Source organism: Ovis canadensis, chromosome 3, assembly GCF_042477335.2.
Source record: "Ovis canadensis isolate MfBH-ARS-UI-01 breed Bighorn chromosome 3, ARS-UI_OviCan_v2, whole genome shotgun sequence".
NCBI classification, from domain to species: domain Eukaryota; kingdom Metazoa; phylum Chordata; class Mammalia; order Artiodactyla; family Bovidae; genus Ovis; species Ovis canadensis.
In genome coordinates, this window is record NC_091247.1 from 96,691,065 (window position 1) to 96,717,342 (window position 26,278).

Genomic DNA, 26,278 nt, shown 5'->3' on the forward strand with positions numbered 1-26,278 from the left:
AATCTGTCACTGGGGGTCCTGGGATGACAAGTCCAGCCCAATTCGGAGGTAGACCTCCCACCTAACCCTGGGTGTAGCTCTCCCTCTGTCTGGGTTGGATTTTTTCTCTTAGTCCAGCCTCTTTCACGCAACCCCTTTGGGGGAGGAGAAAATTAGTCCAATCATTGGTCTCTTCTTGAAGGGGTGGAGCCAGGTTGCTTTGTTACCGGCAGCCGCAGGCCCAACCGAACCAAGGGGAACTGAGTGGGCCCAGGCTGGTGGCTATTCAGCTGCTGAGCGAGGCTGCGGGGCGCGCCACACCCCGGTGGCCAGGAGGTGGCAAAAATGCCGGGCTCTGTCGCGCGGCTCCTCCCGCGCCTGCGGCCCTCCCGGACCTCGCCCTTATTTCTGCTGTTGCTGCTGGCGTTGCTGAGAGGCCCGGTGTGTGGCCGCGTCCCACATTCGGTCCCCAGGATCTCGCTTCCTATCTCCGGTAAGGCGCGGGCGCCCTCGCCCTTAGCCCTTGGCTCCCGGCCCAGATTCCGCCTGCAGGTACCCAAACCCACTTGCCGGTCTCACCCGGGCAGCACCCCGCGCCCCCGCAGCTCGGTCCACGGCTTCCTTCGCTGCCCGTGCCTCGCCCGAATGCTGGCGGGACCCCCACGTGGTGCCGCTCCACCCGACCGGGCGACTGGGCTCCTACGACACGCCCAGGCGGCTCCCGCTCTCCCTTATTTATGCAGCCGCCTCTCACAGTGTAGACGCAGACACCGAGGCCCGGGGAGGGGAATGGGGGTTGCCGGAGACTGTCCATTTCCAAGTTTCCTCTCTTATTCCCTTCTTCCTCACATGCACTTGTTTCCATCATGCTAGCCTGACGACCATCCTGCTATCAAACCCATCGATCTTTCACACTACTCCAAACACCCATCCTTCTGATTGCCAGCTAAGCATTTACATCTGCCCGCTTCTCAAGTTCATTCCCTTATCCTCAGTTCTAACCTCCTCCGAGCCTTTTGTCCGACTCATGGCCTTAATATCCCTAACCCACTGGCAGCCCTTTCATCTCTGACACCAACTCCTGGTCTCCCATTATCTGATCCAACATAACCCTCCTAACTTCCTCAGTGTTCCTCTATCCATGCCCTACATTGAGTGCTGGGAAACGATTCAATGAGTTGATTTAAAATTGTGTTTAAATGGTTTTTAAAATCTTCAGAAGGGAAAAAAGGAGGAGGGAGATGTCCTTTCAAAAGATGTGAAAATAGCCAAGGGATGCCATGAGGTTAAAAGTGGTCACTGGAGTGATTTAAAGACATTAAAGCCTCTTTGCTGAGTTAGGCGTGAGTGTAGCCATTAACCTAGTGTTTTTCGCAGTGGGCCCTGAGCGTTAGCACCTTGTACAGACAGAACCAGTGAAGCCAAGAGTACAACCTGTTGGGAAAAACTCACAACCGGGTAATAGACTTTTCTAAATTACTGTGTCATTTCAGACCAGTAACATATAGGGATGCTATGAATCCAGAAGACAAAGTTGTGATCAGAGCCTGGGTTTCAGTTTCTGTTGGAGCAATAGCCACAGCATGGCATTGAGGTTGCCAGGTTGGGTTCATATCCAGGAATCCATATGACAAGCTGAGGCAGAGTTGGGGATCTGAGGGTGGTTGGGTGATCTGGGGCTAATAGTAAGCATGGGAGAGTAGGCAGGATACAGCACAGACATGAGTATGGGTATGGGAGGATGGGGTGGGTGGGGCTCCAATCAGCACATATAAGCCTGCATGGCCATTCTACCAGTCTTGAAGATAGCTGAGCAGATGAAGCAGGTAGAGCAGAGCTGTATTAATTCAGGGCCCCAGAGCCAGGGACTGAGCGAAGAAGGTAAAGTCATCTTATTTGTTATAATCTTTAAATAGATCAGGGTTTTAAAATTAATTAATTATCTACTTTATTTTTTGATTGCACTGGGTCTTTGTCGCTGTGTGTGGGCTTTCGCTAGTTGCAGCGAGTAAGGGTTACTCTTTGTTGCGGTGCGTAGTCTTCTCGTTGTGGTGGCTTCTCTTGTTGTGGAGCACAGACTCTAGGGCCTGTGGGCTTCAGGAGTTGTGCATGGGGCTTAATTGCTCCATGGCACGTGGAATCTTCCTGGACCAGGGATCAAACCTGGGTCCCCTGCATTGGTACGTGGATTCTTATCCACTGGACCACCGGGGAAGTCCTAGATCAGAGTTTTGAATGCTGATACGTGTTTAGATTTGGCCCAAACAGAACACATGCTTAAGGGTGGAAGGAAGGAACAGTTTGTGAAATACATAGTGTGTGTCAGATGCTTCCACATAGGTTATCTCGTTTGATTCCCAACAACACTGGATGGTGGTATTTACAGATGAGCAAAGTGATGCTCAGAGCGGGCAGGTAACATACTCAAGATTAGACACCTGGTAAGCGAAAGAGCCGCATTTAAGCGTGGGCTGAAACTGTGGGTAGAATCTGTTTCCAAAGCACATTCTCTTCTTGTCCATGCTACTGTCTACTTCTTTGGGTAGAATCAGGTTGGGATCAAGGGTGGTGGGAGAGAGAGGAAATAGTCTACTAATGTGTTGGTAAGAAGAGTGAGATATTTCCCTTCTAAGCAAAAAGAAGTTACTGTTAAGTAACAATAGTTTGCACCTGACTCATTGGAAAAGACTGATGGTAAGAAAGATTGAAGGCAAGAGAAGGAGGAGGAGGAGGAGGAGAGGGCGGCAGAGAATGAGATCGTTGGAGAGCATCACTGATTCAGTGGACAGGAACTTAGGTGAACTCTGGGAGACAGTGAGGGACAGAGAGGCCTGGAGTGGTGCAGTCCATGCAGTGGCAGAGTCGACTTAGCGACTGAACAATTAAGTAATTATTTTTTTAAAAAAGGAGATTTAGAGAGGAAAGTACTCATACCTTCTAAGGGTATTTTCAATTATGTATCATGTTGCTATGAATGGAAATAAATATTGGGTTGGCCAAAAAGTTCATTTGGGTTTTTCATAACCAGCTTATGGGAACCTGAATGAACTTTTTGGCCAACCCAATATTAAATAGACTTAGTATTTATGCTGTTTTAATAAACTGTTTTATAGAAAAAGCATACTTTATTGTGTGCCTCAGTTATCTGTCCCTGAGGAAATTAGATGGTTGGCCTGTCAAGGCTTTGTTTTAGCCCTTAAGGCTGCTAAATAAATGGTTCTTGGAAGAAAGCAAAAAATTGGCCCCTTTGGCTTTGCTCCTGTGGACCTAACTGTTATGAAATGATGGCTGATATCGCATTTCACTCTCATTCTCTGTTCCTGCTAGAGGCTGACTCCTATCTCACCCGGTTCACCATCCCTCAGACATACAATTACTCAGTTCTCCTTGTGGATCCTGCTTCTCACATGCTTTATGTCGGCGCCCGGGACACGATCTTCGCTGTATCCCTGCCCTTTTCAGGGGAGAGACCTCGAAGGGTGAGAGATGAGAGTGGGGAGGACCTCAGATTCCAGAGCATGTGATTGGGTCCTTGGTTTTATGGCATATGAGGGAGGGTATTGTGGTAGGAGGGGGAATGCTGGGTGAAAAAGAATAAGGGTAGATAATCAACTTCATTGTTTCAGCTGAGGGTAATTGGAGGGGTCATGGTGACTGCAGAAGCTAGGATGGAGGTTCACGACGATGCGGAGGAGACCACAGTGACCAGGGTTCAGGTGGCAGTGGGCAGAGGAATCATTAACATCACATTGCTCTAGGGCAATAGCTTTCAGACTTTTTTGATCATCCCTTAGTAAGAAATATCTGGTACATTTCGACCCAGTGCACAAAGTATGTACTGAAAGAAAACTTTTGAAACAATATTTACTCTCCTACATGTGGTACATTCTGATGTATTCTATTTCATTAAAAATAATGTTGGTTGAGATCTCACTGCTCATTGATGGGTGGAGACCTCCAGTATGAAAAGCAGTGCTCTGTGGTTGGGAGAGGGGGTTCTGTCTCTGAAGTTCCCAAGTTGATGGAGGTTGTGGAATTGTGTCACCTACCCTGATTTGGGAGGGATTTGGGTGAGAACGTGGGGGAAATGGTCACTCTTCCTTTCTAGATTGACTGGCTGGTGCCTGAGGCCCACAGACAGAACTGTAGGAAGAAAGGCAAGAAGGAGGTAGGTATAAATCCAGGCCCTGTCCTGGGTGTCAGCTGAGGCCTTGGTCCAGCCCTCCATAATGCTCCCATCCCAATGGACCCAGGCAAGGACTCTAACTCTAACCCAGAGCTGCATATAACTGTCCTAACCCTCCCTTTCCTTGTGCCTGCTGCTTCTGATTCTAACCATCTCTGACCCCTAGGACGAATGTCACAATTTTGTCCAGATTCTCGCCATTGCCAATGCCTCTCACCTCCTCACTTGTGGCACCTTCGCTTTTGATCCGAAGTGCGGGGTTATTGTGAGTGACAGGGGTGGGCGGATGGGAGGGGTCTTCTGTGATCCACTGTGGCAGGGGTCATGGTTCAGGCAGCCCTTGTGCATGATAAACCTTGTGGGTGAAGGATGCCCTCATAGGGTAGAGCCTTTGTCCACTGAAGGAGGGTTTGGAAGGGAAGGGGAGGGAGGTTGTCTGTAGAAGGTGAGGAATACGAAGCGTAAGGAGGGACGTAGTGGGATAGTGAAGGAAGTGAGGATGCTAGCTGGGCTGAGGGGAGGAACTTCAGAGGCCAGTAATTCATGGTTTCCTTGCCCCGTGCCTGCTTTGTCCAGGTAACCTGGGTCCGTTTCTCAAACACCACTGTCTGTACCCATGTCTTCCTCCCATGGCATGTAATTGACTTTCATCATTTTCTCCCACCTCCACTGTCAACCTTTTTCCGTGTGGGCTGTGACTGTTTGCTCTCACGGCTTCTGAGGTCACTGCCCACTAATGTAGTACATGTTGGCCTCATACTCTGGATCTTGCCTTCAAGGTGGGCACTCTGTCAATGATGTTTTCTTCTTAATCCTCTTCATTGCTGCTAAAGCCCTGGGCATCTCCAACCGTAAACCCAGGCAGGCTTGGGACATGGATACCCCTAATAACATGTAGATTGGCCATGGCCTCAAAAGCCCCTGGGGTTGGTGACATCTTAGGAAGGGTTTTAATGTTTTTGACCCTTCACCTTTTCCCATCAGTTACCTGGTAGTCAAGTATTGTTATTCTGGTAGCACACGTTTGTGATCAGTCCCTGGAATGCGTCAAAAGCCTCAAACATCCTTCATATTACTGGACACTTTTTATCCCTTTCTGCTAGGGATAGGAGGGAGTGCAACAGTTCCCTTTCCTGACCACGGTCATTAATAGTAGATCTTGACTTGATCCTCTTTGCCACATGGGTCTACTCAGCATATACCTTGAAACCTCTTTGTTAAACGTCATCCTTGTATTTTTGACTTAAGAATGTTCTAACTGTATATATTTGATGCCTTAGTCAGTCCCTCTGAGCTCTCCCTAGAGGGAGTTGGGCTTATGTTGAGTTATTTTCATCATGCTGGTGATAGGCTCCCTGTTGAGGTATGGCTAGTCCCCTCATCCTGGGAAGGTTTCCCAGTTCAGAATGATGTTGACAGTCTCTGTATCCCTTCAGGTAACACTGAGAGTCTAGTTTCCCTGTGGTTCTCATGAAGCTCCCCAAAGTAGCAGTGGCGCAGCCATTGCCATATTTGTCCTTTCCCAGTATATATAGGATCAGGGAGCCCACGGATGTGAATACCGGAGCCACGGTTTACAGATGGTGCCGTCGCTCCAAGCTGGTTGCACAGGGCCTTCTGTTCTTCTTTGGCTTTAATGGTTATTACATAAGTATCTAGACAGAAAATGTTCTGGACACACCTGTCAGGATTGGTGTGACGTGGACCCTTATCCTTTTTTTTTTTTTTTTTCTTGAGGAATATCAGCAACCAAGAGTGAAGCTAGGGGCCTGTGGTCTGCACTCCTATGACTTTCAGCTCTTTTTCTGAACCCTCCTATCCAGCAAGCTCATGAAATGAAGGATCATCCTTTAATCAAGAGTTGTTTATAGGAAAATATAAGTCACAACTAGCAACTGTGCTAACTCTTCAAGCATCCCAAGACTGCTCTCTAGACCCCTTGAATGCTCTCTTCTGCTTTTACCTGTCTTATCCTGCTACCTGGCAGTCCCCATCTGCGTGAGCAATTTCTTGCCTTGTCCTTAGTGCTGAACTTCTCATGTCCCAGACGGATGACTTGGAGACTGTGTATAACTATTATCTGAGAGCTTTGACTAGCTGATCCAGCCATAACAACTTGCTCAGAGTTGATTGCTCAGAAGAATGAAGGTTACTACAAAAGGAAGCATAGGACCTGCCAGCTCTAAAAATGCGGAGTGCTGCCCTTCAGTGACAGCTCATTAGACATGGAGGAAAATATTTTAATTTGTTTTGTTGAGAGAGCTCCAGTGATTAACAAAGATAAATTTTAGACTTAAAAAAGCAGCACCAACATCAGTGAGAAGAACTGCAATTTAACTGAGTGTCTACTCTGTTCAGGCTTGGTGCTAGATACTTACATTCACAGATGAGGTTAATTCTTATCACCATATCATGATATTTATTTATTATGATAGTGATAGCACATCATGATAGTATTTATTTCCAGTTTACATGAATGAAACAGAAGTTCCCAAAAGTTAGGTAAAAGTCAGAGATAATGCTGGCCAAGAAACAGCCAAAATTCAAACCCAGGGTTTGTCTGGCTCAGGTCCACTACCCTGTCCTTCTAATCCAGCCTGTACCCTAAGAGGAGACGTGAGGTGGCTTCAGTCTTATGTGACATTTGATTTGTTTCAGGTAACAGGGACCACCTCCCCTCTATCCCTCACCCCTAATCTTTTAGGAAAGGTCCTTTATATGCCTTGCATTCTTGCTGGCCAAAGTCAAAGGATGGGTTCCAGCCCCACAGATTACTGAAAGCCTGCCTACGTAGCTCTGGCTTTCAACTTCAGAGACTTGCCTTCATCCCAACTGACGCTGATAAGACTGCCAACTGACACATGATGACGTAATGAAGAGTCTCAGCATTCAGATAATGTGGTAGAGTGGTCTTATCCTTTTAGACCCTAATGAAATGTCACTTTGAACATACAGTAATCATAACCTATGTAGTTAATAGGCTCAGTTACTCAAAGGCTATAAACCTACATACTATAATGATGCCATTTGGAAAAACTGGAAGAAGATGAGTTTTTGACGTGTTGAGTTTTAATAGATCATCTTTGTAAGTCCACCAGTCAAGTGCAAATATGGACTAGAGTTTGGAAGACATCAGGCTTTAGAGAGGGGAATGATTCGCACAGAAAGTCTGGGCAGAAATGTGAAAAATTAATGAGATCTTGAAGGAAATATGTGAAAATGACTAAGGATACATGATTAGAGGCTTGGAAAGCAGAGAACCAACCAAAGGAGACAGACAACCGATAGGAGGAGGGGCTCCAGGAGGCAGAATTTCAAGGGAGTCAAGAAGTAGAATATTTCAAGAAAGGGAGTGAATCGGAAGTATTCAGTAGTGCAAAAAGATCAAAGAGAATGAGAACTGAGAAAAGGCTGATCCTTTTAAAGTCCTTGGTGAAATGTAAGGGTGTAGCTTCAGGAATTGTTTTCTAGGAATAACAGGTGATCCAGGTTTGATTAGAAGTAGTAGTTTGGGATCGGAGAAGGCAATGGCAGCCCACTCCAATACTCTTGCCTGGAAAATCCCATGGACAGAGGAGCCTGGTAGGCTGCAGTCCATGGGGTCGCTAGGAGTCAGACACGACTGAACGACTTCACTTTCACTTTTTACTTTCATGCATTGGAGAAGGAAATGGCAACCCACTCCAGTGTTCTTGCCTGGAGAACCCCAGGGACGGGGGAGCCTAGTGGGCTGCCGTCTATGGGGTCACACAGAGTCGGACACGACTGAAGTGACTTAGCAGCAGCAGCAGCAGCAGTAGTTTGGGATAAAGAGGCGATAGGTGAGCCATTTTTTTTTTTTTTTTGTCTTTCTCTGACTCAAGCATTTATCAAGCCAGTGACTAATAGTCTTGGAATATTAATCTGGGGTGGATATGGAGAGTAAATTAGGGGCAAGGCTAGGCAGTATGGAGAAAAGGAGGCAATAAGACAGGCCAGAGCCGCACGTAATAACCCCATGTTCAGAGAGCCTAAACATCTTGGTAAGCTCTCATTGAACTGTCATCTTTCTCCTCAAGCTGCGATGTGCCCAGTGCCACACAGGGTAGGTGGTTGTGCTTCTGTGGGGTCCTCTGTTCCAGAAGATTCTCGACCCAGTATCCCCATGGACAGAAGAGTCTGGCAGATTACAGTCCGTAGGGTTGCAAGAGTCAGACATGACCTAGTGGCTAAACAAAGCAGCAGCAGTCCCCTTTGAGGGAACATCAGATAATACCTGATTTTAACAGACCTTCTTCAAGCCTCTCTCAATAAAATAAAACCCTGTTTACCAACCGCAGCAAGTAATTGAGTAGTCAGAACGGGCCGGTGGTGCACGTATGCTCAGGGGACGTAGATCTGAGTTGCTACTCCCACTACCGTCACAGCAATTAGGCTCCAGCAGCATCATAAGTCCATCCTGGTTTGTGAACTAGACATATCGTGCTGGCACTTCATGTCATAACTGATTCCTAACTGGCCACATCTAACGTCCCTGCCAGTCCAGGTTGAAATCACCCCTGATTTTCATTTTTCAATGTTATCTTGAAGCCTCTCTTAGTGCTGGATGCTCAGCTAAGGGACTGTCTGACTGACTCTGTGCAACTCTTAGACCTCTTGCCCTCGCCTGAAACCCCCCAACCCAGGTCAGTCTCTGGAATCCCTGGATGAAGAAGAAACTTCCTCACCAAATCTTCAGGTTCTGAGCCGAGCTTCAGGTCTTCATTGATTTTGCAGATTCCCTTCCCTCCTGTCTATCCTTGATTCTGGTTCTGTCTGTTATTTGTTGGGTGGGATCAGGGGAAGGATGGCCCTTCTCTCTAGACCCCTGGGCTTCAGATGGTCCTACATCAACCTGTACTTTCCTTTATCCTTCTTAAGGGCTCCCGCCCTTGGGAGGCCTGCTGTCTTCCCTGGTTCTCCTTATCCTGTAGCACGTCCTCCAGCCAGTTGTCAAGCTGGCAGTTCAGCAGCATTTCAGAGCGATCTACCTTTCAGTCCCTCATTTTCTTCTAGAGCATGTGGGTGTCAGGTACTATGGGAACTGAGGGAAGAGGAATAAACTGATGAAAAGAGGGATGGCAGCGATAGGGAATACAGGAATGGGTGGTGGAATCAGGAAAAGCAGACTGGGAGTACAGGGATGGTAGTGGGGGAATGAGAGATGGATGGGAATTGGTTTTTTTCTTCATCTGACCGTCTTTGTAATTCTCACTGCGAACTTCCCCATGACCTCTAAACCAATTGCCCCCTTCTGGTCTGTAGGATGTGTCCAGTTTCCAGCAGGTTGAAAGAATTGAGAGTGGCCGGGGGAAATGTCCTTTTGAGCCAGCTCAGCGGTCAGCAGCTGTGATGGCTGGTGAGTGGGGAGAGACCAGCACCTGTGACTTCTTGCTAAAATCGCCTCCTTCCCCACCCTGCTGTTTGAATTTCTGTGTCCTTTCTTTTCTTTCCTTGGAATGTCTATTATCCCCACATCTCTTTCTAGCTTTTCCTGTTCTTCCCAGAGTGCTTGTGTCCTGCTTTTCCCCACAGACTGCCATTTCCCTTGCTTTTCTCTAGAGAATGTGTCTGCTCTTCACAGTAGACTGTGAACGTTTCCTTTGTTGCCCTTATTTCTTGTAGTCATTTTTTCCTCAGTAGAAGAGGAATCTACTACAATGCATATTATAATGAGTTTGCAAAAAAGTATAAAGAACATAAGAAATCTTTTAGAACAGCACAGTTCAAAAGAACTTTGTGTGATGATGGAATTGTTCTGTATCTTCGCTGACTAATATGGTAGCCACCAGCTACATGGGCTGTTGAGCCCTTGAAATGTGACTAGTGCAACTGAAGGGAAGAATATTAAGTTCTGTGTAATTGTGATTTAAATGTAAATAGCCATTCATACCTAGTGAGTACCATATTAACAGAGTTCTAGAGTATTTCTACTCTGAAAACCACGCTAGTATTTTAGGGTATTTCCTTTTAGCCTTTTTATGTCCACACGCATATATGCTCATGCATGTATATTTTGCTGGCCAGTGCTTTGTTGCTCAGAAGAATCAGTACTACTACTACTACTAAGTCGCTTCAGTCGTGTCCGACTCTGTGCGACCCCATAGACGGCAGCCCACCAGGCTCCTCCGTCCCTGGGATTCTCCAGGCAAGAACACTGGAGTGGGTTGCCATTTCCTTCTCCAATGCATGAAAGTGAAAAGTGAAAGTAAAGTCGCTCAATCGTGTCCGACTTGTAGCTACCCCATGGACTGCAGCCTACCAGGCTCCTCTGCCCATGGGGTTTTCCAGGCCAGAGTACTGGAGTGGGTTGCCATTGCCTTCTCCGAGAAGAATCAGTAATGACTATTAAATAAATTTCTTCTGTTACTTCCTTTGAACAAGTTATATGTATACAGTTGCTCAAGTGTTGAGTGGTTCTATCACAGATTATACCTAAGCTTTTCTGGAGAATGACTAATTGTTTGGTAGCCACAAAGTAAACAGTTTGTATGCCACATAGCCTGTATATTAGGTTAGACCACTCCACATACACTTTGCAAATTCAGTGAAAACACAACCATTTTTCTCATGATAGTTTAAGATAAGCAGGTTAATAGAAATTTTATGAGTGTGTGTATTATGAAACTTTAAAATGTCATGCTTCATGGACATAAATTTGAATATTGTCACGTGACTTTATAGCATAGGCATTTCTATATAATTTAAAAATTCTTTGTGAAGAAAAATTTTAATGATATTATTTTACTCAACCTGTGAGCATATGCTGGTTTAACAATTCCAAATCATTTATGTGAACTTATTCTCAAATTGATTTAGTTCAGTTCAGTTTTTACTATTGTCCATAACACCAAGGGCTTCCCTAGTGGATAAGTTGGTAAAGAATCTGCCTGCAATGTGGGAGACCTGCGTTTGAGCCCTGGGTTGGGATGATCCCCTGGTGAAGGAAGTGGTAACCCACTCTGGGATTCTTGCCTGGAAAATCCCATGGACGGAAGAGCCTGGTGGGCTACAGTCCATGGGGTCACAAAGAGTTGGACAAGACTGAGCAACTAAACCATCACCACTATAACACTGTAGTGAACCTTTTTGTACATAAATTTTTGTCCTTATTTTATATTGTCTCTTTAAGACTCTTGTAAATGGATTGCTGTATTAAAGGGTGTGAGTATTTTACAGCTCATTATCTGTTGCTAATTGAGTTTTTAGAAAGGGTATACCAGTTTACACCCTAAATCAGCGGTAAACGAGTTTTTTTCTCACATAAATTTCACTGTACTGTTTTGTTGTTATTAAACTTCTTCTTTTTTGCTGATTTGAGGCTAAAAATGGCACCTTGCTTTGATTTGTATTTCTTTGAATATTAGTGTAGGTAAACATTTTTCATGTTTTAGTACTTACTTTTATTTCTTCTTTGGTCAATCCTCTGCTCATGTTCTTGGGCCAATTTTCAGGTAAGGTATTAGTATTCCAATCTATATCTTTTCTTTTGTGATTATATATTTTAAACTAAACCCTTCTTCAGTTAGAGAGCAGGTAAAATTTTCTTCTCAAATTTTTTCCCAAACATTTTAACTCTAATCTATTTGAAGTTTATTATTCAGATAGCATGAGAATGGAGTCAAAATTGATTTTCCCCAACTAGCTAATCAGTTGACTTTTAGCATCATTCATCATACTGTTTTTTCTTTCACTAAGGTTGCTGCAAACTTTAATATAAAATATCAATTAAAAATTTTAACTATGAAAACTACTTATTCAAAATAAACAAGCGCATTTGCTTGGAGTGTCTGCGTTGAGATGGCAATATAACCTTCGAAACTCCGCTGGGTCCCTGGCCTGATGGCTAGTGTGTGGTGCAGAGCAGGAAGGAGTTGTATTACTTGTTTTTTGTTTAAATTGATTTTTATTGAAGTATAGTTGACTTACAGTGTTGTGCTAGTTTCTACTGTACAGTGAAATGAATCAGCGATAGACATGTATCTGCTCCCTTCTGGACTCCCTTTCCCATTCAGGTCACCACAGTGCAGTAAGTCGAGTTCCCTCTGGTATATAGTATGTTCTCATTAGTTATCGATTTCATACATATTGTCAATAGTGTGGACAATTTACATTTTAATTTAAATATTGCACAGTATTTTATGAATAGCAAAAATTGGGTGTAAGATCTAGCATTAAGCTTTTTTCTTATGCATGACTTTATAAGAAAAGTCTTATAAGCTATATACAAATTAAGTATTTCCCTCTGAAGTGCTGTATAGCGCTATGATGCAATTTTCTCTTGGTCTGATGTATGCTGATACTTAGCTGGGGCTTTTAATGCTGATCTATTGTGCCCTACTGTCACTCTGCTTTGAAAATATTAAATAGCAGATAGAAGACAACAGCAACATTATTTAAGAATTAGAACCCAAATTCCCAGTTAGGAGTCATACAAATGTCTTTTTAAGGATAATAGAGGTATTTTGAAAGAAAAGTAAAAGCTCTTAGTAATGAAAGTATTAGACTATGATGGCAGGAGTGTTTCTTATTTTAAATTATAAAAATTGCAACATGCATTGTGGGAAATTGGGAAAATACGGAAATGTATAAAGAAGAAATTAAAAAGCTGATTGTAATTCAGTCATCACCGGGGAACCACTATTATTATTTTCAGGTATCTTCTTTTATTCTGTGTGTGTACATGTATTATAAATATAATATGTGTACATTTATAATAAATTGGAATTATGTATATTACACTTAGTATTGTATACTGAGCATTTTATCATCGTAGAATTTGTTTAATTATTCAAAATTAGATTTTTTTAGTGATTGCATACTTTTTCATCCTATAAATTAGTACAATTATTTATTTCCATATAATTATACATTCAGGTTTTAAAATATTGCTTTTATAAATAATGCTGCATAAGGAATCCTTTTATATAAATTTTTATGTAAATCCTTTACATGAATCTAGTTACATGGCTTCCCAGGTGGCTCAGTGGTAAAGAACCCACCTGTTAATGCAGGAGACACGAATTCGATCCCTAATCAGGAAGATCTCCTGGAGAAGAAAATGGCAACCCACTCCAGTATACTTGCCTGGGAAATCCCATGGACAGAGGAGCTAGGTGGATACAATCTATGGGGTCACAAAAGAGTCGGACATGACTTGGCAACTAAACAACAGCAATTAATTACATCAGTCAATCCAAAAAGTAGGATAGCTGGGCCAAAGGATATAAAAAATTTTTATAGTACTTGATGGATTTGGCCACATTTGCTCTTCAGTTAGTCCTACCAGCAGTGATGAGAGGGTCTGTTTCATTACACCCTGTTAGCTATAACCAAAAATAGTTAATAAACATAAAACAGTGACTTTCTCCAGAGTCCAATTTGATGTTTTTGATTAGCATTTCTATTAGATCACAAGAGCTTTTCATGTGTTTACTGGTACTTGTATTTCTTTAGGAAAAAGTCTCAGAAATCTTATCTTCAAATTTGACATTTATCTGCACTACACTGAGATAAAATAAAAAAATGATCTCAATGTCTCTATTTGCACTATTCCTGTTTGGAAAAATGCAAATATTTTGACAGTAACGTTCGCATTAGCCTAAGATCGTCAGCAATTCCTTCTAGTCTTCTTTGCAGGGTCTGTCTTCTGTTCATCCTTTAAATGCTGGGGTTCCCAAGATCCTCTTCTCTTGTATTCTTTGTGACTGTGATCTCAGCCAGCCCTATGGATTCTGTTTCCACCAAATTCTGATGCCTCCCATATCCTCTCTGGAGCTACAGACCACACATCCAGCTACCTTCCAGACAGCTCCACTTAGATGTCCCACAGGAATCTCGGAATCAGCATGTCCCAAACCGAGCTCATCGTCTTCACTCACCTCCCCCAAACCTTCTCCACCAGTGTCCCCTTCTGTGAGTGCATTCGTGCCATCACACACCAACGTACCTAAGCTGGAGAAGGTGATTTGTCATCTTCGGCCCTCCCGGTCATATCTGGTAATAAACAGGGCTCTTACAAAGAAGAGCAGAAGGGAGTTTTGTTTTCTCTTGGGAATCCATCTCTTGTTTTTCTTCTCTCCTTTTGGTCTCATTGCATCTTTTGATTACTGCATCAGTCAAGGAGCCCTGTACGTGTTCCAGATGTACTGGCTGCTGCCTGCATTTTGGGGTCAAGCTTATGTCTTAAATCCATGAGTGTGTATACCCTGAGACTAGCATTCACACACCAAAACGAGATAGTTAGAGAAATCCTATATGGCCAGCAGAGGAAAAGGTAGGGTAAAAACCGCATCTCCAATGAACTATAATTATGTCCTGATAATAGACTTGAAAAAAAAGCTAGTATAATCCTTAGATAAGGAAATATAGAATATTAGGTATATAATATAGTATATAGTATATATAATATAGTCTATCCTGGGCTTTCCAGGTGGTGCTAGTGGTAAAAAATTTACCTGCCAATGCAGGATACGCAAGGGATGCCAGTTCAGTCCCTGGGTTGGGAAGATCCCCTGGATGAGGGCATGGCAACCCGCTCCAGTATTCTTGCCTGGAGAATCCCATGGACAGAGGAACTTGTCAGGCTACAGTCCATAGGGTTGCACAGAGTCGGACATGACTGAAGCCACTAAGTGCACACGCACACACACACACACACACACACACACACACCAGCTGTCTACCCTGCAAAGCTCTGGCCATGAGAAGAAAAGAGAGAGGAAGAAGGCAGGACAGGATATGTTTAAAGCCCTCTTTTTAAAGCCAATGAGTGATAATTCTTATTATAAACTTCTTTAAAAGTGGGCATTTTGATACCAGAGTTAAAATTTGAACGCCTCAAGGGTATAGTGAAATATTCACTACCATGGCTTGTATCCTAGTCTGTCGATGTTGAGATATTAACATATCTGGGAAGTCTGTGTTCACAGACTTTACCTCTGAGCAAGTAGAGACCTATTTCTGCACATAGTTGTCACCTTTCTTTGGCTGTGATTCTTCATCTTTGTGGTTTTCAATCTTGTTTTACTCATATTTCTAAAATGACAGTATCTTAATTTGGGGGGAGATTTATAAAAATAAAAGATACTAACTACAAAAAGCATTCAGTGAATACAAAACAATAGAGAGGAGAAAATAAAAATTATTTGTTATTTCATTAGTCAGAAACAAGCATCAGTAACACTGTACAGTTGTGACTCCTTCAATCTTTCCTGCAACTAAAGATATATATATAATTTTTTAAAAATAGGGTTGAATTACACCTGGTGTTTTTTTCTGACTACCTTATTCACTGAATTCAGCACTTTGGGCATCACTCTCTGTGACGTATCATCTTTTGCCAGTATCGTAGATGTATATTTTCGTGTTTACTAGCTTGATCTGGTCAGCAATAATTTCCCAAACAATTTCTCAGGGATATTTTATTGTATGAACAGTACAATAGAATATTTGAAACGGACTGTTCTGGGAAATTCAGGGCATGGGATCCTGTGGACTCCTGTGGACTCCTGCCCCTGTGACTGTGAAGGCTGCTCTTCCTTTTCCTCTGTGTGTGTGTGACATTTGTGTTGTAAAACCCTTGGTATTCTTGGAACACCTGAAGCCCTGCTGCGCCCTCCCAAAGCACCCGATCCCTCCTGCGGTCCCTCTGTGGCCCTCCACTCTCCCACCCTGAGTGAACGTGCTCTTCCGCAGTTCTAGGCTCCAGAGTTGCTGGCTGCCCCACTGATCCCTTAGAAAGTCTTGGGACTTCACCTCTGGCCACTGCATGGCTGTCTGTGGTCCTTTAATGTTTCCACAATATTTTCGACTGTTCTCCCTCAAACACATCAAGTTATGCTTCCAAAATATTTATAACTCTCTCTTTCAGCACATCTCCCCCATTCTCAGGGTATCCATGACACAGCTTCTGTCAGAATTTTGGTTTTAAAGTGTTTCATATACAATGCTTTTAGAAAAATTTTCATTCCAATTCTGGCTTCCGTATCAACTTCTCCCCCACCCCTACCCGCCCCGTCCCCCCCACCCCAGAACTACTGAAGATTTTTTTATTTGCTGCTCCTTAGCTGCCAGAAGCTATGGCCCAAATCTTATTTTCTCCCTTCTGAAACACTCTGGAAGGAAACAGGATGCCATTTGATAGTTGTGGCCTCCTGCCTTAGGGCAATAAAGCAAGCATATGGCCCTCCAAGGTTCGCAAGCTGCCGCAGCCGATGCATGGTGAGTGCCAGCCGTGTGCCAGGCCCCACCTGGGTTTCTCTGTTTATCTCATTTAACCTTTAGCATTGCTCTGAGTAGGACTTCCCTGGTGGCTCAGATGGTAAAGAATCAGCTCGCAGTGCAGGAGACCTGGGTTCTAACCCTGGGTCAGGAAGATCCCCTGGAGAAGGGCATGGAAACACACTCCAGTATTCTTGCCTGGAGAATTCCATGGACAGAGGAGCCTGGTGAGCTACAGTCTATGGGATCGCAAAGAATTGGACACAACTGAGCGACTAACACTTTATTTTTACTTTATTTTACTGCTCTGTGTGGAAGGCAGTATTATCCATATTCTAATTTGAGGAACCTGAGGCTTAGGAAGGGTAATTTGCCTAAGTTCATACTACTAATAAAGTATTCAGAGTTCAGACCCAACCCTTCCTGACTCTAAAATGCTTGGATTCCTTTTACAAGCTTGAGTGATAGTGTAGTCTCCCCTCCCACCTCCTGACCTCCCACCTTTTTTTTTTGCCCTGCATCAAGTGTTTTTAAGTTTAGCGGTTATCATTTCAGTGCCTGAGACATGCAGCTTCACAGGAGCATCTGTGAACCCGGGTTGCAGGGCTTCCCTCAAGGTGGCCCTGCCCTCTGCTGCCTCCCTCAGCGTGCAGGACCCCGCAGCTCTTGCTGGGGTTTCTGGACACCAGCCTCCAGCACTCCAGCCTTGCTTGCTTCTCTAGCCTCCTTGACATGATCTTCTCAATTGCTGTCAAGTGGCTGTGCCCCAGGGCTTTCGTCTCCCTTTTCCGCTGGCTTTTAGGTTCACATGGTGACCTAAACATGACTCCCAGGTTGCCTGACTCTGGTCCTGTTGGCCACACCCTTCTGTTCGATTACCTTCCAGTGGCTCCAACCAGATGTCCCGAAGGCATTTCAACCTTAGCGCATCCAAAACCTGAAATCGCCTCCTCTCAGGCCACCTCCTTTATGAGCCTTCCGTCATATCTTCACTTGGTTCATAATATCACCATCTTCTATTGTCCATCTTATAGGTGGACACCTTAGAGACATTGTCTCAGTACATTCTTTCATATCTCATACTCGATTTTCAAATGTTGTTAATGGGCTGTAACCTCAGAAATATCTCCCAAATCCAACCTCTTTCTTTCCTCTGCTGTGCCTTAGTCCTCCTTCATGCTTGCCAGGACTGTATGAAGGTCCTTTTTAAAAACGAATTAATTGTTTAATGGCTGCTCTGGGTTTTCCTTGCTGTGCGCAGACATGAGTTGTGGTGACTTTAGTGGCAGCAAGTGGCGGTATGCGGAATCTTTCCGGACCAGGGGTAGCACTTGCGTCCCCTGCATTGGCAGGCAGATTCTTAACCACTGGACCACCAGGGAAGTCCTCAATTAATTGTTATTGGAGTGCAGTCGCTTTACAATTTTGTATTAGTTTCTACTGTGAGAAGGCCCTTTTAATTAGCATTGTCTTCCTAAAAACAAAACTAGTTATGTCACTCCTCCTCAAGAAAATCTCTGCAGTTTTGCCTTCACCTTTAGGATAAAGTCCACATTTTCCTGGTGATACAGAGAAGATTCATCACAACTGAGTGCCTATCACTGCACCTCTAGCAATCTCTGCTTACTTGCCCTGTGCCCTGTGGGAGCTTCAGTCACAGGGAGTGCCCCACATCCCCAAACATGGCTCCCCCCCTTCCCCACTTGCCTGTCTTCTCCCTGAAGTCCTTCTGCCTGGCAAATTGCTCATTCTTCAGAGCCAGCTCAGACATGACCTCTGAGATGCTGTTCTCCTATTTAGATGTGGCTGGGTCCTCCTCTGTGCTCCCCAACACATCTAGGAGTCCACACCTGCTGGTATCTGGTTACATTGGTCTTCTAGACTCAACTGGGAATTCTTGGGGGAGCAGTGATGTTCTAAGCACCCAGCGCAGTGCCTCTCATGTAGTAGGTGGTGAAGGAATGCTTCTCTGTTCTCTGCAGAGTCCCTGTAATCCTCAAAACTCCAATAGGGGGTTTGTGACCTTCTTTCATCCCCTAAGTCGTTTTCTCCACTCTTGTCCGGGCCTTTGGCGGTGTTGCTCAGAGTGGCTATAGTTCTTATATTCAGCCCACAGAGCTGCACCTTCCATTTCTTCCCAGAGTGCCTGTGATATCTCACTTCTCCCCCCACCATCGCTAGAGCACCTCTGCTCTGCCACTGAACCAAGAGGAAGGATCTGATTCCTCGCCACTTCCTGTGGCTGGCTGTGAAATATCCAGAAACCCCTTGGGTTGGTGTTTTTCAAAGTGAGGTCTTGAGTTGCCCACACCATAGCAACTCGGCTTGTTTGAAATGTAGTCCTTGGGCTAACCCCTGACTCTACTGAGTGAGAATTGTGGGCCCCAGGTTTAGGAACCTGCATTTTGATCAGTTCCCTAAATGATGCTAGTGTACCCTAAAGCTGTGATTTGTTCCAGGGCAGCGTACGCCACTAATGCTCAGAAAGAACGCTAGTTCCTTTAGACACTCACCATAGTGGGAGAGCTCAGCAATATGGGAACACGCTGCAGGGCAGACCTCTTCCTGGAAAGTTATCATGTAATTAGCATATTGCAGAACAGAAAAGTCATCAAAAATGACAACAAGAAACAGACCAACAAAAAATCTTGATTTCCACAGGGATAGGTTTTATTCTTCTTTCTTATACATGAACATTCCAGCATTTTCCCCTTAACCCTGGTTCCTGTTACTGCCCTGGAACACTTCGTTTCTGTTTAAGTGAGATAATGCCCCCTGTGCTTAGCAGTGCCTGGCAGGCACATGGGTGCTGAGCCCCTGAGGGTTCTTGCCCCTGCTTTTACTCGTCCTCTGCCCCTGTGACCCTTGTTGCAGGCTCCCTCGTCTGACTGCCCGTCTTCTCGCTGTCACCCTGCAGGGGGCGCCCTCTACGCTGCCACTGTGAAGAACTACCTGGGGACGGAGCCGATCATCTCTCGGGCCGTGGGTCGCGCTGAGGACTGGGTCCGGACAGAGACCTTGCCATCCTGGCTTAACGGTGGGCAGAGGGGGGCTGCTCCGGGGACAGAGTGGGGGGAGGCTGGGCGGCCCCAGGCTACGAACGTGGGATCTGAAGCCGCCGGTCTCCCCAGCCCCAGCCTTTGTTGCAGCCATGGCCTTGAGCCCAGCCGAGTGGGGGGATGAAGATGGAGACGATGAGATCTACTTCTTCTTTACGGAGATTTCCCGAGCGTTTGATTCCTATGAACGCGTTAAAGTCCCGAGGGTGGCTCGTGTGTGTGCGGTGAGCCCCTGGTCCCAGCTGTCCGCCTTGTTCTCTGCTCTGCTTGTCCTCCCGTCTTTTCCTCGGGCCTCTGTCTTTGTGTCTCTCTCCCATCTCCTCTTCTGCTGGGCCTTTACTACTTTTCTGGCAGCGTGAGGAATGTGGGAGAAAGGGCTCTGGCCTCTTTTACCCCATTGTTACCCCGTGTGACACTGCAGTGTAGAGGTTAAAGGCGGGAACTGTTGACAAACAGACCTGGGTTCCAGTGCTTGCTGCACTGCTTACTGCCTGTGTGACTCTGGGCGGGAACAGGTACAGTGCAGCACTTTACACGCGTGCAATAAACGTGGTCACGCTCATTACTGTGACCCTGCCCGCCCCGTCTCACACTGTCCTCCTCAGTTACTCTCTCTCTGTCCTGGCATTTCTATGCATCTGTCTCCTTGACTGTGTCTGGGGGGAGTGTGTATTGGTCTCCACGGTCCTTCCCTAACGTTGGTCTTCTAAAGAGAACTTCCTACGTGTCTTGTCATCCCAGGGCGATCTTGGGGGCCGGAAGACCCTCCAGCAGAGATGGACGACCTTTCTAAAGGCTGACCTGCTGTGTCCAGGGCCTGAGCATGGCCGGGCCTCGAGTGTCCTGCAGGACGTGGCCATTCTTCGACCTGACAGTGGAGCAGGGACCCCTGTCTTTTACGGCATCTTTTCCTCCCAGTGGTGAGGGGCTCCTGATATGGAGAGTTACAGGGTGGAAGATACCTGGGATTGGTTCAGTGTCAGTGTGGTCTCCTCCAGAGTGGGGTGGATTCTCCCTAGAACCCTGCTCCCTCTGCCCTGGGGCAGGCTACACTGCTCCCTGTGTGTTTCTCATGGGTCATCTCATTCGACGGGGGCTGAGTTGCCTCCCCCGAGTTCCTGCCAAATATCTGGCTCCAATCTGTGACTCTTCCAGGGAAGGGGCTGCCATCTCTGCTGTCTGTTCCTTCCGACCCCAAGATATTCGGGCTGTGTTGAATGGTCCCTTCAGAGAGCTGAAACATGACTGCAACAGGGGACTGCCTGTCATGGACAATGACGTACCCCAGCCCAGGCCTGGAGAGGTGAGGGGGCTGAAGAACTGAATTGCCCCACTAGGACAAGAGTCCAGCTAAGCATCACAGACACTTCCTGGCCCCTGCGAAGCTTCATCACGCATTCTGTGTTCCCTCTAGTGCATCACCAACAACATGAAGCTCCAGCAGTTTGGCTCATCACTCTTCCTGCCTGACCGTGTGCTCACCTTCATCCGGGACCACCCACTCATGGACAGGCCAGTGTTTCCAGCTGATGGCCGCCCCCTCCTGGTCACGACCGATACAACCTATCTCAGAGTTGTGGCCCACAGGGTGCCCAGCCTCTCAGGGAAAGAGTATGATGTGCTCTATCTGGGGACAGGTATGTTTAATAGCCAAGCAAGTTGCCCATCCAGTGCACACAGGCTGTGGCCAGAGAGGGTCCCCTGCATACAGGTAATCAGGGTCCCAGGCACAGGTACAGTTATGTTATGATGTCTCGCCCCTTGCCTGCTTCCTAGAGGATGGACACCTCCACCGAGCAGTGCAGATTGGAGCCCAGCTCAGTGTCCTTGAGGATCTGGCCTTATTCCCCGAGCCTCAGCCAGTTGAGAGCATGAAGTTATATCAAGTGAGTTGTAGATTTTGGCAAGTCTGGTGGGAAGACGTCTGAATGCAGAGACAGTTGGTGACCCTGAGGTCTGGGAGAGCTAGCACGTTCCTCTTGCTCACCCCCTTTCTGTAGAACTGGCTCCTGGTTGGCTCCCGCACTGAGGTGACGCAAGTGAATACAGCCAACTGCGGCCGTCTGCAGAGCTGCTCAGAGTGCATTTTGGCCCGAGACCCTGCCTGTGCCTGGAGCGTTCGGCTAGCTGCGTGTGTGGCCCACCCTGGAGAGCATGGAGGGTGAGTATGGCTATTACATTGCCTGGTGTCGCAGCTCTGGCCCAGCCATCCATCTGAGTCTATTTCTCATGGGTTAATGTTGCCCTATGTGTGTGTGTGTGTGTGTGTGTGTAGGTGTGTGGTTTGTGTGCTCATATCACTTGTGTGTCCATCTGTCAGCCCACACTAACTCATCTGTCTGTCCTCATCCCTGCTGGACCTGCCCTGCCTGTGGTTGACTTGCATGTTGCCATTTGCTTTTCAGTTTTCATTTTACAAGTGCTCTTAGAAGTGGTTTCACTCCCTCTTTCCTTCCTTGAAAAACGGTATCTTGTTGCCTTCTATGATTCTGCATTCTCCTGGTTTTCCTTCCTACCTCTCTCACCTATCTAGATGTCTGTCTTACTGGTTCTTTTTCCAGCTTGTTTCTGAACGCTAATACTCCCCTGGGTTTAATCCTTCTCTTTACACTTTTATGCACTTACAAGGTGATTTATTCCCATTGTATTCAGTACCGAGCGCTGGTGACAACCACAGATGTGCCTTTAGCTGAGCTATTTTATGAAATAGACAGTCATCTCACTGATCCTAACAGGATTTTGATTAATTGTGATAGAAAAGAAGCTTTTCTCTTAATAGAAAAATCTTTTACCAGAGATTTCCAGAGAAATCTTGGGGTTATGGACAACCAGCTGTACTTCTTGGAAGGCTCCTGTGTTTCTTTTAAAGTACCCCACCAAATGTCTTTCTGGCAGACCTAGTGCAGATTTAATTCTCTGTCGACTACTAGAAATATTTGTAGAATTTGTAGAAAATGTCATGCATCTAAAAGGTATTGAGAAAAAGTTTAGGGATGAAGAGAATGTTGACTGATAATTCTAGAAGTGATTTATGAGATGACAGGAGGTGCAATTAGCAAGTGAACGTTCAGTGGTACCAAGGAGGGTAGAGGGGATGTTGATACTGGATTTATCAAGTGTTTTCTTCCTTATAGGCTGGTTCAAGACATAGAGTCAGCGGATGTCTCTTCTTTGTGTCCTGAAGAGCCTGGAGGTCTGTATGGTCTAGGGAAATACAGGTGGAGTGGCTGGAAGGGCCTAGAAAGTAGTCCTTTTTGGACCTACTTTAAAACTTGGCAGCCTTACTGTCTTTGGGAATCCACTTTTTGGCTTTGTCCCCCAAGGCCCCTTCTCATATCACCCCACACTTCTGTCACCCCAAACCTATATCTTCACCGTCGTTTGTGCCTTTGCTTTCTCTCCAGAACACCCAGTGGTGTTTGAAGTTCCTGTGGCTGCAGCTGCACATGTGGTCTTGCCGTGTTCCCCGAGCTCAGCCTGGGCATCCTGCGTGTGGCGCCAGCCCAGCGGCGTGACTGCACTCCCCCGCCGGCAGGAGGGGCTAGAAGTGGTGATATCCCCAGGGGCCATGGGTGCTTATGCCTGTGAGTGTCGGGAGGGTGGGGCAGCCCGCGTGGTGGCTGCTTACAGCTTGGTGTGGGGCACCCCGCGGGGCCCCTTGAGCCAGGCTCACACAGTAGGGGCTGGGCTAGCAGGCTTCTTCCTGGGAGTTCTTGCAGCATCCCTGACTCTCCTCCTGATTGGCCGGCATCAGCAGCGGCAGCGACAAAGGGAACTTCTGGCTAGAGACAAGGTGGGCTTGGACCTGGGGGTCCCTCCATCTGGTACCACAAGCTACAGCCAGGATCCTCCCTCTCCCTCTCCTGAAGATGAGCGGCTGCCCCTGGCCCTGGCCAAGAGGGGCAGTGGCTTTGGTGGCTTCCCTCCACCCTTTCTACTTGATCCTTGCCCAAGCCCAGCCCACATTCGGCTAACTGGGGCTCCTCTAGCCACCTGTGATGAGACATCCATCTAGGGCCGGGCAAATAACCACCAGCACAGAGACATCCATCTAGGGCCGGGCAAATAAGCACCAGTGCATGAGTGACCCCTGGATGGAATGACCACTGGGGATGCTGGGGGGTCAGTGGGCCTGGATTGTCACCATGGCCTCTGAGTTTTCTTTGTCCTTTGAATGGTCACTTCGACTTCCCTGTCTGCTCTCTCTGGGCCTGGACGGGTTCAGGGCCAGGCCTTTGCCTGATGCCCCTGAGAGATCAGAAATGCTGTTGCGGTGAATCAGGATTTTTCCTGCACTTGCCTGCTCAACCCTTGTGACCCCTTCAGCCCACTCTCTTGGGCTTGTTAGTTTGGCGCTTTGGCCCAGGACATCGCTGTTGCTTTCGGGTTGGGCCCTGGCCAGAAGGAGGAACCGTGGAAGTGTTTGGGGGCTCATGTGACTGACTCCTTTTGCTGATTCTTGAAATTTATGTGATTCTCTGTGGGGAATGCATGCTCCCCAAACTGCAACACGCAATCTCTGTCCTGAGATCTACCCCATGCCAGTTTTCCTTCTTCCGTGAAAGAGCATGTGTAAATACATGGGTGTTCATAGATTACCTGGCCACACGTGCATGGATGACTGGCCCGATGCTCAGGTGTATTCATGGGATGTTGAGAGGGTCAGGTTGGAGTAAGGGCAATGCCTACAGGATTTTAGACCCTGTAGCCAGTGAGGGAATGGCTCTCCTTTCTGAAAGGAGAAAACCGCTGCCCTGTCTCCATCACCTCTCACAGCCCTTCTGTTGAGTAGACAAAAACCCCGGAAGTGATCTTCTGGGTGGAATAGTGCATATGACCCTCTCTCTCTCTTTGTTTCTGCCTCCTGGCTGCCACCACTGCCATGCACAGCTACCCTTTCTCTGACTAGAACCCTCTCCTTGACTTCCGTTAAAACTTCACAACATTCTAAATATCAGGGGATAGCAAAATGGGAACAGTCATGGTAAATACAAGCCTCACAAAGATAGGTTTGTTTCGGTGACTTTACTCATGACATCCTTGCTGTAAAGCAGGATTTCACCTGAGATTCACGGCCTCCCTAAAACCATATGCAAGATGCTGTCTGTACACGTGCGTCTGTATTTTTCTCGGGGGGCAGGGGTTATGACTCTCATCAGATTCTCAAGCCTTAACAAAAGTAAAGGACCACCACCTGAAAGTCAACCCGTGTTGGCCAAGCTGAAGTAGTGCCAAGCAGGGGCAACTCTTCCTGCCCTGCCACACTTGCCCTGTGGCTAGCCTCTGGACTGGCAGCTGCCGGATACCTTCTTGCTGCTCCATTCCATGGAAGTTAGGCCCTGTGCCTATTTGAAGACACGTCAACTCTCACCAAATATAAAGACCTCCTCTTGCTTCACAACTCCCAGGAGCTCTAAGCTTCTCCTGCTCAGTTCCAGTCTTGGCCTGTGAATGTGCCTCATTCATCCCTGGTGAGGGACCCCCCTGAACTCTCAGAAATGGTCCAGCCTTTCCCAGTTGAAGTTTTCAGCTCTACTTTCCTTGACAACAGCCCGTGAACTACTCAAGAGTCCCCTTGGGTTGTGACTTTTGGTGGCTTTGTCGTAAATAAGTGTGTGATCTTCAGCAAGTAATCTAACCTTGGAACAATGGCTTACTCATCTGTAAAGTGGGGATAATAATACCTACCTCAGGGCTGCTGCAAGGATTAAATGAGGGAACATGTAAACAATAAAGCACTATCTATACCAGTAGTGGTGGTTTCTGTAACAGCTGGCTTATTGTGCCATAATCACACAGTTTATCCATCTGATAACCATGGCACATGCCATCACTTGAAGCCTCATTTGGTTGGAGAAGAGTCGTTGCCACACATAAGCATCCTGTCCTGGGTCATCTCTGGTCAGATTTTAGCTGCCAGTGTCTAGGCTTTGGGAGCAGGGCCTGTCATTTTTATACTCTTCAGATGCATCTGACCTTGGTGACCTTATTAATCTTAGTGGGAATGGAGGAGGGCTCTATATCTGGTTTATCCTCACTCACTGTACTCTCTTGAGGTTATGGGTTAGTTTTATTTTGAGGAAGGAAGGGAATGGGAGATTTCCGAGGGACCTGGAGTCTCTGGGAAAAGGGGAGAACAGTTTCACAAGGAGGGAGGGCCAGATCGCAGTGGATTTGGGGCATTTGGTCCTTGGATAGTTAGAGGAAAATGAGAAGTGAAATGTAGGAAAACTGAGGCAAGTTGGAAATAGGCATGAATGGAGGGGAGCCACATCTTCAGCTGTGGAAGGTTCAAGCCCCAAGAGTGAGTGATAGGATAGAAATGTGAAACCTGTTCCCAAAGAAATAGTGTGAATAACTGTTGCATTATCTCTAGACTGTGGGGTTGTGGGGTTGGAAAGAATCCAGTGATAAGGGAGGTGAAGAAGTGTGCAGGGTTTCTGCGGGTAGGACTGTGAGGGTTCTGGCTACCAGAGACCTGACTGGCTTTTGCACATAAAAGCAACCAGGGAGAGGGTTGGGGATGGGGTTTGTATTTGTGTTTACCTCCAAACTAAAGATCATCCACTTTCTGGCCCTCACTCTTACATGCCCCTCTGTTTTTGGTCCACACATTGTGACTCTTAGCTTGTCAACCCTAACCAGTGGTCTGTTACTATCCACGTGACCTTACCGAAAGTAGAGCCAGAAAGAGACGCTCACCGTTGACTGTCACAAGCCAAGTGAATTCCAGCATACTTGTCATGAGCAAAGTGAATTCCAGAATGTTGGCCCTAACCCAACAGGAGGCAGACTCACATCTTTTCCTGGGAGT

At 46.4% G+C, this 26,278-nt stretch overlaps 1 protein-coding gene across 2 annotated transcripts; it reads left to right on the forward strand.

The window, feature by feature from the left end:
- SEMA4F (ssemaphorin 4F) lies at positions 1 to 25,217 on the forward strand. Of its 2 annotated transcripts, XM_069580556.1 has the most exons (14): positions 178 to 472; positions 3,307 to 3,458; positions 4,088 to 4,147; positions 4,332 to 4,430; positions 9,449 to 9,542; positions 19,323 to 19,442; positions 19,537 to 19,688; positions 20,206 to 20,384; positions 20,620 to 20,767; positions 20,879 to 21,101; positions 21,241 to 21,350; positions 21,465 to 21,625; positions 22,599 to 22,657; positions 22,869 to 25,217. In XM_069580556.1, exons 1-14 carry the CDS (start codon positions 325 to 327, stop codon positions 23,477 to 23,479), a joined length of 2,316 nt encoding a protein of 771 aa, XP_069436657.1. In that variant the 5' UTR covers positions 178 to 324; the 3' UTR covers positions 23,480 to 25,217. The 2 variants fall into 2 exon arrangements, with proteins under 2 accessions (XP_069436658.1, XP_069436657.1); XM_069580557.1 differs by lacking the exon at positions 4,332 to 4,430 and having other exon boundaries at positions 1 to 472.
- Positions 25,218 to 26,278: the final 1,061 nt, after the last annotated feature.

Coding starts and splice junctions, on each gene's coding strand:
- SEMA4F (XM_069580556.1), top strand. CDS start 325: ATGCCGGGCTCTGTCGCGCGGCTCCTCCCGCGCCTGCGGCCCTCCCGG. Junction 20,385..20,619: donor GGCATCTTTTCCTCCCAGTG/GTGAGGGGCTCC, acceptor TGACTCTTCCAG/GGAAGGGGCTGCCATCTCTG. Junction 21,351..21,464: donor AGAGCATGAAGTTATATCAA/GTGAGTTGTAGA, acceptor CCCTTTCTGTAG/AACTGGCTCCTGGTTGGCTC.